This window comes from Centroberyx affinis, unplaced genomic scaffold (genome assembly GCF_046629955.1).
Source record: "Centroberyx affinis isolate AG114_WGS23_722 - 3 ecotype Tasmania unplaced genomic scaffold, CSIRO-AGI_Caff_v1 ptg001797l_1, whole genome shotgun sequence".
NCBI lineage: Eukaryota > Metazoa > Chordata > Actinopteri > Beryciformes > Berycidae > Centroberyx > Centroberyx affinis.
Genome location: NW_027280187.1, coordinates 53,664 through 65,743, shown reverse-complemented (window position 1 = coordinate 65,743; position 12,080 = coordinate 53,664). Strand labels below are relative to the sequence as shown.

Below are 12,080 nucleotides of genomic sequence, written 5' to 3'. Positions count from 1 at the left end.
ATGCCTCCTCCCTCCACTGCTCCTGATAACATCTCACTGATGGTATTTATGTGTGAATGCAGCTGAAGCGCAGACTCTGCCATAAGCTGTAGGCTACATAAATGTATCTGTTTATTCATCAGTTTATCCATGTCTGTGCTGATTTTATTCAGTTAAAAAGTATGTAAAGTGATAAAAGTTCTTGTAATAGAAAGTGGACAGTGAACATGGTCTGTAAATGTGTGTGTTAGTGATGCGTGGGTCAATCTGAAACCTGCGGGCCCTGCAGGTTTATCCGCGGGTGGGGCATTAGGGTCGACTGAAGATGATATTGAGAACGGGTTGGGCGGGTGCGGGTCAAATGGGCTACACACACAGTACACACACAGTGTAATTCCAACTGGTTTATTCCGCCATCCATACATTATATTCTGCACACACTGCACAATAGGCATTATTAGGCTACCTTAGTTATAGGATTCTTTGGAAATTACCTGGTCTCCTGAATTTTTTTTTTTTTTTGGGTTGCGGATCGGTTTCGGGTCATTGTTTTATGTGTATGAAAATGGTGTGGGCAGGTTCGGATATGTGTCGGATTGGTCGGACGCGGGTTGAAAAAACCTGATTCGCGCATCACTAGTGTGTGTACCTGAATGTATCCGTGCAGGGTGCACTGTGACTTTTCCCAGGTTAGGCAGCAGGTACGCTTGTTACTGATCCAAACACCCTTCTGACACAAGTTGGCACTCATAAAGGACATGAAAGGTAGAAATAGAGTAACAGGTGGACATCGGCACACTCGATGACAAGATGCCCCCAGGGACTGCACTGGGTAGTGCAGTGACTTTGGTATAGTGGACAAAGTCGGGACTGCAAGCCACATGACGCCCTCGGGCACCGACTTTTTCCTATAGACATCCCACAGAAAAGAAACGGCTGTAAAACTCTGAAGAAAATTTCCTCGGCATCTCACAAAAACGACTCTTTGAGTTATCTGATTTTCATGGAGCCTGGGAGTGGCCATCAGGAGAAAAATAATTCATGTAGTGGCCACGATTTACTATAAGGTGTGGATGGATATGGATATTTTTGAAAACTTTGTATTTTCTCTGCGTTTTGCCCTCCCGTCCACACGAAAATGCTGTTTTAGGTCACCGAAAACAGAGCTTGCGTGTAGACCGGTGAAACTGAGCTTTTTGAAAACGCTGACATCATGACCTCAACTTGCACATGGCAATTGTTTTATTTGTATTGAGCATGCGCCACGAACCTATGAGCGATGGCGGACCACAAGTTTATTTACGTGTAGTCAGTAGGGGAGAGTGGGGTAACGTGAGCCAGTGGGTAAGTTGACCCACCCCCTGTATCTAGGCAACTGTGCACATTTGTTGTCATGTGACCATAAATTCAGGAAGCACCCATCATTTCTATCTGGCTGTGATGGAGAGAAGCACATGGGAGAAGTGGTAAGTATTTATTTACATAAAAAACAGTTTTTTGCTTGTCAAAGTAAATTTTCTGCATGTCAGGTATAATGACTGTTGCAATGAATGTCAAAGCAAATTTATCCAGGTCTAAAAATACAATACAAAATAAGTATTATACATGTTGGTGATTTGCCAATATAAAACCATATGAATCATTTAGCTAAAGATTAGCCTGAATTGCTAAGCTAGGCAGTGGTTCAACTTACCCCCCATAAGGCACTGAAGTTAAGTCTCTGAAGTATAAAATGGTATTTCAATGTAGTATTACACAACTGGTTTGGTTTATCATATGTTAAACATTGCAGAAAAGCTATCATGCCAAGAACCTACAAGAGAAAAAACAACTGGGGCTCAACACCCCTTGAAGAGATGGAGAGAGCAGTCATTGATGTCACGGGTGGAAAATCCATCAGGTCAGTGGCAAAAGACAGAAATATTGACAGGTCAACCCTGCGGAGATATATAAAAAAGAAGGAGGTAAAGGAAGAAAAAACAGTAGGGTATAGTGGAACAGCGGAAGCAAAGAGGGTCTTCACAGAGGAGTTAGAGAAGGAGCTTGCAGACCACATCAAAAGTCTGGCTGCCCAGTTCCATGGCCTTACTCCAAAGAAATGCTGTGAACTGGCATTAGAATTGGCAGAAAGAAACAACATTCCTGTCCCCAACAACTGGAAAGAGAAGGGTTTAACAGGTAGCTACGGTGTGCAGGAAATTACATGATTCAGTAGGTCAGCAAAGGCTAACTTATCTTGTGCAGTTAAATACAGTATCTTGATAGAATTAATTATATTATTTTAGGTCGAGATTGGTTCAAGAATTTTATGGCATGCCACCATCTCTCCGGCCGTATGCCTGAAGCGACATCTTTGGGAAGAGCTACAGCCTTCAATAAAACTACAGTTGGGGAGTTCTTTGACAATCTGACTAAAGTGATGGACAGGTGACAGAATTAATATATTTGACTACATTAACTATTAATGACAACTATATAAAACAGTTAAGTACATTTACAATAGACTGGCACGTGTGTTTACCTGCCAGCTACATTTACCAGGATATCTATTAAGGGCTGTTTAGTTGCAAATGCTTTTTGCATTACTTGTAAGCTTTAACTATTCTGATTCTCATCATGGCTCTTTCATGTCTTGTCTTTGATTTACATCCATGGATGGCCATGGTCTGACACCATGGCCATCCATGGTGTCAGACAGGCCAAACCCTGAGCTGCAGTCTGCTGCTGCAGATGAGCCCCCCGTGGTTTAAACCTCCATCTCTGCTGAGCTGCCTTCACATGCATGTGCTTCACCAAGTGGCACAGATTCGCACCCCAGCCACACTGGATGTGTGTCTCCTACTGAAATCCTACCCTTACCCTAAAGTCAGAAGCCCAGGGCACAAACAAAGCGAAAGTGTGTGAAAACAAGAATCCTGACTGATACGCCTGAAAAGCAGGCAATTGAAAGGGCACATGAAAAAAGAAAAAATAAACAGAAGGGGAAAAAGGAAAGTAACATCAAAGAATAAGGAAAGCTTAAGAAGAAACAAACCAAGAAGAAAATCATAGTGTACAGCAGGAGAGTGATGTCCCCATCCCACTTGATGACACTTCTGAGTATGAGAGTTCTGAGGATGAGAGAAGTGAACCGGACATCTCAGATCTGTTAGTTGGTGACTTTGTCATAGTAAACCTTGCAACCAAATGCAAGAGCTAACATTACATTGGCTTGGTTGAGAGCCTTGAGGGCAACGAAGTGAGTGCAAGATTTCTCAGAAGAATCCGGAGGAGCACTGGCAATCAGAAACCCACCTTTGCATTCAAGGAAAATGATGAGGGATCTTTCCCACGGAGTGATGTGCTGAAGAAGCTACCTCAACCTCAAAAGTTTGGAGGAACTGCAAGGAGGGAGCAACAATTCATATTTCCCTGCAACCTTGATGAATGGAATGTTGAATAGTCATTTTTGATTGTGCAGTGATCTTGAAGCTCTAACTGGTGGTTTGTTCTCACAAGTTCAAAACTGTGAAACTGTTTAACAAAATGTAAAATTACAAGAGAAACTAACGGTGGGAATAACTTATTTTTTCTGCCAAACACTTATTTTGTCTTATTATACGTGACTGGATGCCAGCAGATTTGAACTTTCTTCATTAACATTTTTTTGTTATGTTTTTTTTTTTTTTTTTTGCTCCTCAAAACTACGCTGGCTGTCCTTTTAATTTGGATGAGTACCCTCATTTAACAGAAATGTTTAAAATTATTTCACCAAAGGCAAACATTAAAAGCTTCTGAATATTAAACTTTATTTGGTTGGTTTTATGTTAAGTTAGCTTTAAGAAAATAAATAAGACTATTTGGAAAAGTAAAATGTATTATTAAATTACTTTTTAAAAGAGGTAAAATATTTTTTAAATTATGCTCAGGTTTGAATTTAATTCAGATGGTCAATTTACCCCCAGATGGCTCCATTTACCCACTGAGTCGGATCAACTTACCCCTAACCTGGGGCAAGTTGAGCCATAGGAACACTTTTTTTTTTAGAAGTCATATTTTCAGGGCCCTTTGTCATAGATGCATTCTTAATAATTACAATTGATAGGAGACATCCTGAAATAAGGGTAGATGTTTTCATTGTACTCTCATTTTTCCTTGCCTTGAGGACAACATAAGTAAAAATTGGTTCATCTTACCCCACTCTCCCCTACTGTCAGGTTTGATTACGTGTTTACAAGTCAACCTAGCTGTACTTCTCTTACTTTACTCTTCTGCTTGAAATCCACAATCCACTTTTGAAAAAAGTGGCAGAAATGAAGTGGAGTGCTCAGTTTGTTGCCAGGCAGCCAAAGTAGCACTGAGTTGTCCTCTTGTGAGAAGTGAGCGTGGATCTTATCCGTTGAACTATTTTCCACTCTTTGCACGACCAGCCATGGCAGAAAAATCCACGATCCGCCGCGCAGCCGTCGGTGAATGCAGAATCCGTGCCCTTCCATAGGTAATAGTGGCATTTGAGTGGAAATGTTTTTGTGTTTTCGTGTAGAAGGAGAAATTTTCTAAAACACCGTTGGTGTGGATAGGAATTTTTTTGAAAACGGCACATTGGAAAACCTGTTACATAATAATATGTTATTGTAGTAGGCTATTCTGCAGACTGGTGATAGTCCCAGTCATCATATTTACAAACTGTAAATACTATTTTCCTTTCAAATGGTTAAATTTTCAATTAGTGAAATTAAAACAAAATCTGTTACATGGCGTTATTAATAGCAGACTGCAGCAGCTGGTTGGAGACAGTGCAGGCTTGTAGGCTCGCTTTCAGAATGGACACAACAATAAACTTCACAACCTGGGAATATTTGCATTACTTTGAACTGATGGAAGGGTAACAACATTATTGTTACCTGTTAGCTGTGCATCGGGAAACTGAAAGCACCTGCCAATGTGTTGTGAGCGCTATCCACTATTTTTTGACATAATCAATAAAGGCCTCCTCTGTGTGCATATTAGTTTACCATAAAGACGATCAGACCCCGAATAAATGAAAGCTGCTTTGTTTTAGACAGAAGATAACAGTAGAAAAGAGTAGATAACAGTAGTGTACTCGGTGATGATTTCTATATGAGTGAAAACATCGGCAGAAGACATAAAGGCTGTGAAGTTAATAAGTTAATAAAGACTAACTTAGTAAAGTAACTAGTTGGTATTTAGAACTGTAGTAACAATGTAAAGTAACAAGATGAAGAGAACAAAGGACTGAACCTCCGATGCATTCTATAATCACTCTAGTGTTTATACTTTTTATGAGCGACAGCGTCCAAAATCAAAGTCCAGCGATGATGGAATATGTTGGTGACTTTGTAGCGATGTCCAGTTCTTTGGCTTAATATGCTGGGTGACAGTTTAATACATCCATGGAGCTGAAGCATGATTTGGGGAAAATCATCATTCCTACAGGATCCCAATATGAACAGAAACATTTCATTCAAATTAAAGTGACATAATAAAAAGAACTGTAGCCTACAGGGAGAAACTATTGAATTAACAGATAGTAAGAAGGGCTGTTAGCAGGGCAACTGTGTTTACAGACCGGTACAACCACTTTGCTTTCCGTGATGGTTTATTATATCAGAGATATAATAATTATTAGGCTACATCACATTTAATACTAGTTTTGTATGTTCATATGCAATAATACGCTTGTAGCATTTCTAGGCCATTGACCCACTCTGGCTATAAAAGTGGGCTTCTAACAAGTAGCAGGTATCTTACATTAGTCGACCATAGTAAGCAGTGAATTAAATTTAGGCCTACTGCTGCATATGAATTCTTTCATAGGATTCACAACAGTGATTACAGTTTTTCACAATTGCTTACACACATTTTCTGAAACTAGGGCTCATTTTCTAAAAACTCTTAACACACAACACAAAACCACTAACACAAAATGCAAAACTCCACAAATCCCTGGCAAAATGAAACACTGCATTCAAAACCATTTTATCTCTTTTCAAAATGCTATTTTGCAGTAAAATGACACACACAACCATCAAATGAATACATCTTTCTAACAACTGACTACACACTGATGTGCTTAATGGAAAACACTATATCTCATCAGTAGACTTATGCCTTTTGCATGTTCAGAAAGACTGTTACAGTACACAGTAATATAAAATACTTTATTTCAATCACAAATACTTTATTTCAGCACTTGAATGTGTTGGATATGTGAAGTGTTCTACATACAAAACGCAATGCAGTAGGATAAAAACAGAAAAAATTGGTTTTCGGTAAAAAAAAAAAAGTTGTGTTCACACAGACTGATCGTCTCTCAGTTCTGCAGAAGATCTAAAAACATGATGTGATTGGTCATGGTACAAGAATATTTATATTTTTCAATATGAAATGACACATTATTGTAACATTGGCCAACCATCACTGAGTAGCACAGGCCTACTGATGTTTAGGACTACTACTACTACTACTACTATAGAATACTACAGTATAAAGAACAGTAGCATGGTGTAGAGATTAGGCTACTTGCCTGTTCTCATTTCTGAATGTCTGGATGATGGAAGCAGCAGGGAAGCTGCTCAGGTTGGTCTGGACTCTCTGCCCAGCCTCCCTCATGCTCAACCCATGTGGACCACATGGTGAACCAAAGTGACCCGGATCTCATCTGAAATAACTGTTCTCCTTGTCCTTTTTGTCCCTATCCTCCTCTTCCTCCTCTTACTGTCACTTCCTCTAGCTCTCACTGCAACATTGTTCTCAAAAACAAGAGAGCTCACCTGTGGCCTCTTTTTTTATAATGCTAAAGCTCTGATTTCTGGGTGAACAATTCAGATATTAGTGTTTATATGTGTGATGAGTGGATGTTGCCAATTGGTAAATGAATTTAAGCATTTGGGATGGCAGTGCTTCCAAATGAACATGTGATTTTAGTTTTTGAATGTTGTGCCTAATGTAGAGAACGAGAGAAAACTACACATTATTGTGTAGTGTTTTGCAAAAAGTGTGATAGAGAATTGCAAACTGAGTGAAAAGCAGAAAATGTGCTTGTAGTTTTGCAGACTTGGTTTAGGGATTTGATACATGAGTTTCAGGTTTCAGTAATTGTGTCCGAAGTTCCAATTTTAGTGTGTAAACAATTGTGAAAAACTATAATAGACTGCATTCATTCCATCACCACAGGGAACATGGGGTGACTTTGTGAATATGAAATCTTTTCACAGCCACAGTATGATGACCCAGCATTGTGTCAATGGAAAGAATGAACACGGTGTCTCAATGACGGGCAGTGATAAGAATTGTATGTGATTTTACTTTTCCCAGCTGATTCATATTACTTGTTCCACTGCACTGACCTAATTTCCCCACGAGGATCAATTTCATCTTATTTCATATTAAATCTGCTGCTGTGGGTCTGTCCATGTTGCATGTGTTACAGGTCCCAAGGGGTTGGGATCCCATAAACAGATAATAATGGTAAACCAGGCGGCCAAAACAACGGGTGAATTTTGAAGCCAAATAAGGAAGTGGCTGAGACTCCAAATCAACTATAAAGGCAATACATTTTTTTCGACAAGAGGTTATGTTATGGAGTTATTTTAGTGCCAGCACAAATTGAATCTGAATGTAATAGTTTTGAATTTGAAATGTTCAAACTGAATATCGTATGCTAAATTTGAAATTGTATTTCACAGATTGAAATTGAATCTAATGGTTTGAAATTGAATTTAACTCATATTGCTTTCAATTTGTGAGTATTATTTCAATTTCGGTGGAGTTCCAAATTCAGTTTGGAATTCAGGTTTCAAATTCAGTTCTCAAATTCAGTTTCAACTCAGAGGCACTCATCCAGGGGACTCTAGACTAGAATAGAAGAGCTCCAATTCAATCCAACTCCTTTCAAAGGACTTCTTCGGACCGCAAGGCTTTCTGGGTATGTAGACCTCACAACTCACAGGTAAGTGTATTAGCACTTTGTATCAATGTATTTAGCATTTCTTTTTTTTCTTTCTTGCACTAACCATTAGCTTCAATGCTACTGCCACACACTACAGTGATCTCGGTTTACATGTCACCAGAGCTAAGTAAGGAAATGTTAAATACATTGATACAAAGTGCTAATACACTTACCTGTGAGTTGAGGAGTTGGATTGAATTGGAGCTCTTCTATTCTAGTCTAGAGTCCCCGGATGAGTGCCTCTGAGTTGAAACTGAATTTGAAAACTGTGCAGCATTGGAGTGCTCAAACGTAGGTTAGTAACTAGTTTATGGGCATAAACACCACTAACAAAAATAAAAAAGACCAGTAGGGTATATGCAATGTGTATAGTCTATAGCCTATAGTGATGTAGTATTTTTTTTTTTGCCCTGATATACAGTATATAGTAAAGCCCTTAGAGACATGCTTGTGATAAAGGGCAATATAACTTGACTTATAACTAAATGAAACTATGCCTATATTGTGAAATGGTATTGACTAGCCTATTTTTGGTGCTTGTTTTTTAGGTTTCACTGCCTCCACAGTGAAATGCAAATGCATCCTGAACGCGTCTGTGTCATCATTGCTGCTACTGCGGTGCTGCACAACATTTGTGTTCAAAAGAGAATCCCCCTTCCAAGGCAAGGAGAAGTGGTGCTGAAGGCCGATGAGAACCCTGCTGCTCCAGCCATCCCGGAAGATATCGGTGGACGACTTGTCCACAATCATATCATAAACAACTTATAGGGCCTAGAACATGTTGTTAATGGCCTCCGATGCATGCGCCAACGGTTAGATCTTGGGGAGTTCGACCGAGTTCGACAGGAGAGGCGAGCTGGTCAGGTGAGTTAACAAAAGGCACTTCAATTTAAAATGCAAATGTATTTGCACAGACATGGTGTGCTTTTACTCTTTGCATTCTAAATGGTTGAGATTGAGGCTACATGGCTTTTTTTCTAGAAAGCTGGTTTTCATATTTGTAAATAAGAATTGGGGGGAAAAAAACAGCTAGCATGCTAGCTATGTGTTATGTAGTGGAAAATGAAACACGTGCATATTCATGTGACACAGCAGTTTTCCCGTAATCCTGTGAGTTTTTGGGTATTTTTAGGACCCACTCTTCTCTATTTTTTATGTCTTTATTCATAGCAAGGGGGGTGGTAGCTTCTGATGTTGCTAGCTAGGCCTAAATGGAGTTGGTGTAGCCGACAGAAAGCCCTTTAGCCTGGGGCGCTAGATGCCGTTAATTTCCAACCGGACCTGGCTGCAGACAAGAGGCGCCTCCACCGTTGACAGTCAAAAAATGCTCCAACATCAAAAGAGGCTCTGGAAAGATGAATATGAATTTTTTTCCAGCTGCTGTGACGAGATGGAAGGTGAAGGCCACAGAAAACGAAAAAGTAGCCATAGGACTTGCACCAGCTAGGACTGGGGGACAGGGTTTGGAATTTCTTTCAATAAACAAGCAAATGCAACATTATCTTCAAAATGTTTTTTGTGTTTTCTCTATATTCCGAATGCTTTCTTTTGCTGAAGAGTATTATGTAATGTATTTATGCTTTCTCTATGCCCTAAATGTGTTAAAGATTTAAAGTATTCCATAAAAAAACACTACAAGGTATCATAGAAAGACATGAAATTTAGATTAATTCTATTTTCCTTCATACGTTTGTGGGTATTTAGTGGCTTCGCTGAAAAATAAAAAATAATAAAAATTTTATATAGGTTGAAATGTCATCTATAAAATGTTGAAACAATGTGGATTAATGTCGTCTATGAGCCGTTGAAACGACGTGGGTCGAAAGACCGACATCAGAAAAACTTTCATATCAGCCCCTCCACTAGACGTCGTATCGACCTCCAGTAGACATCGACACTGAAATGTTTGCTGGGTTTACAAAACAAAATAATAATAAATAAATGTTTAACAGTGGGAAATAATACACTTTACAGTACACAGTACAGTTCTGTTGTAATGTGTCCCAAATTACCCTCTAAGAAAGTCTAACAGTGGGAGATAATACACTTTAGTTTACGGTACAGTTCTGTTGTAATGTGTCCCAAATTACCCTCTAATAAAGTCTAATAAGGGTCTAAATATAATAAATAAATAAAGATGCAATGTCCTGGCAGCTTCCATAGCCTAATGTTACTGGGGTCGGATAGTGATATGACATTAAATGGTCTTAACTGGTATGGGAGTTTCAAGATTCAAGAGATTTATTTGTCACATGCATGATTGTACATGTACAACAGCAGTAAAATGGGGTTGCAACAACTCCGACAACTGTGCAAATAGCGAACGTAGTAACAGGATATCAATAATATATAATAATATAAAGCTATATACAGGGAAAAATGACAAGTATCATAAAAGCTGTATGTACATAACATAGGATAGAAATAAAAAAAAATAAAAAAATAAAATAGCAACGAATAGATTAAAAAAAAAGTAGAAAGGTGGCCAGTTATAAACAATTTACAATCTACAATTATCATTGTGTAAACAGTGTGTAAGGTGTAAGTAGAGCGTCAAGGAAGCATGTATTATGTATTACGCTACGTATTACTACCTACAAACTCCACGGGACTCCAGAGAACATCCAGGCTACGAAGGACGTGTGAAGTAGCGACCAGATGTGGTTTGACTTTATGGTAGAGTAAGCTTCTAATGAGCCTCAAATGACCCTGTAAGAAAGTGAAACTATGTTAAATAAAGGCCATATAAATGTATTGTCCTCTGAGCTCTCAGGGTTTTGTCTATTAAAAAGGCCATGTCCGATATAATATGGCATTACATTCGTCTAATTACAGCCTGTGTTGTCTAAGTAAGCTATCATTGGTAGCATTAAATGTGGTGTCTAATTGCAGCATAATTTGGTAGTATAGCGTCTAACAAGCATGTTTTGGATCTGATGGCATTTTTGTATTTGATTTCTAATTAGACTATGATCTTGTAAAATGGTGTCTAATAGTGTATTAAGATCTTGTATTTGGTTTCTAATTAGAGTATAATTTGGTATAATAGTGTCTATCTCTCTGTGCTGTCAGTTTCACCTGTATCTTTATATTGTTAAATTACTAGCCTTTTTGACATTATTTTGTTTTACTGCTCAGCAGCTCCTCTGGTCCAGACTGTCCCTGCTCCTACTCTGGACAAGTCCTTTTCCTTCTTTGAAAATATTTTTCAATATTAATCTGGATTGAGGGAGCAAACATTCAGAGTCAGAGTTAAAAAGTTAATATTAACGTTATCAGTCCACTCAGTGGATACTAACTAGCAGCTAGGCTATACAGCGTGCTAATCTCGGAAACTCCGCTGCATTCCAAGTAACATTAACTGTTAGTTCTCCTTTTCAGGAATTCAGTCGGCCGTCTTCTTGGCATGGGAAAAAAATATCCCTCACGTGTGTGCAGTGGGAGGCGAACAGACGGGTCCGGTGAGAGAGTGAGTGAGCGAGAGAGAGAGACAGCCTCGCCATCGAGAGAGGCCGCCACAGGCAGACCTGGCTCCCAAGAGAAGACAGACTGTGCACCCACTGCACACAAAATGAGGTGGAAACCGAGCTGCACTTTCTAACTACCTGCCAACTGTACCAGGACATCAGAGACACATACTTGCTTAATTGCCGTTATTGAGTTGTTGAGTCTATTTCTGCAATAACTGCACTTATGGCTGTGTTTACTAACATTAATGTTACCGCTCGTTGCTTCGGGAGAAGCCATTACTTTTTTGCTAGCAGCGGCCTGTATTTCACATCATTAACTATGACGCAGTCCCTGATTGGCCTGGTTACATTGTAATTTCAGGAAATCGATGTGGGCGTAACCCTGCAGGTTTTTGTTCCAATCGAACACTACAGCAGCTGATTTCACTAACTAGTTCCTCCTGTCTGGTTTATGGTGTGTTAATAAGTGAAATCAGCGAAAACCTGCAGACTCTTGGGTCACGATGGCACATGATAGTGTATTTGTATTGGTAGGATACTAAAATACTTAACTGAACTAAGGTAACCACCCACCCCCCTTGTTCTCTTTACTATACTGTCCAATAAAGCTGAAATGGCATAAAAATGACAGGGTCTTAAAGAAAAAAGTAGTTCATGCGCTACTGATTTTAATCCATTTG

At 39.2% G+C, this 12,080-nt stretch overlaps 1 protein-coding gene across 1 annotated transcript; it reads left to right on the top strand.

Annotated features, from left to right (window-relative positions):
* Positions 1 to 1,781: 1,781 nt before the first annotated feature.
* LOC139652432 (uncharacterized) lies at positions 1,782 to 2,410 on the top strand. The gene is made up of 2 exons (XM_071529512.1): positions 1,782 to 2,157; positions 2,265 to 2,410. The coding sequence occupies exons 1-2, from the start codon at positions 1,782 to 1,784 to the stop codon at positions 2,408 to 2,410; spliced, it is 522 nt and encodes a 173-aa protein (XP_071385613.1).
* Positions 2,411 to 12,080: the final 9,670 nt, after the last annotated feature.

What these genes read in the sequence shown, in the direction of transcription:
- LOC139652432 (XM_071529512.1), top strand. Translation starts at nt 1,782, where the DNA reads ATGCCAAGAACCTACAAGAGAAAAAACAACTGGGGCTCAACACCCCTT. An exon ending in GAAAGAGAAGGGTTTAACAG is followed by an intron (nt 2,158 to 2,264) that starts GTAGCTACGGTG and finishes ATATTATTTTAG; the next exon opens with GTCGAGATTGGTTCAAGAAT.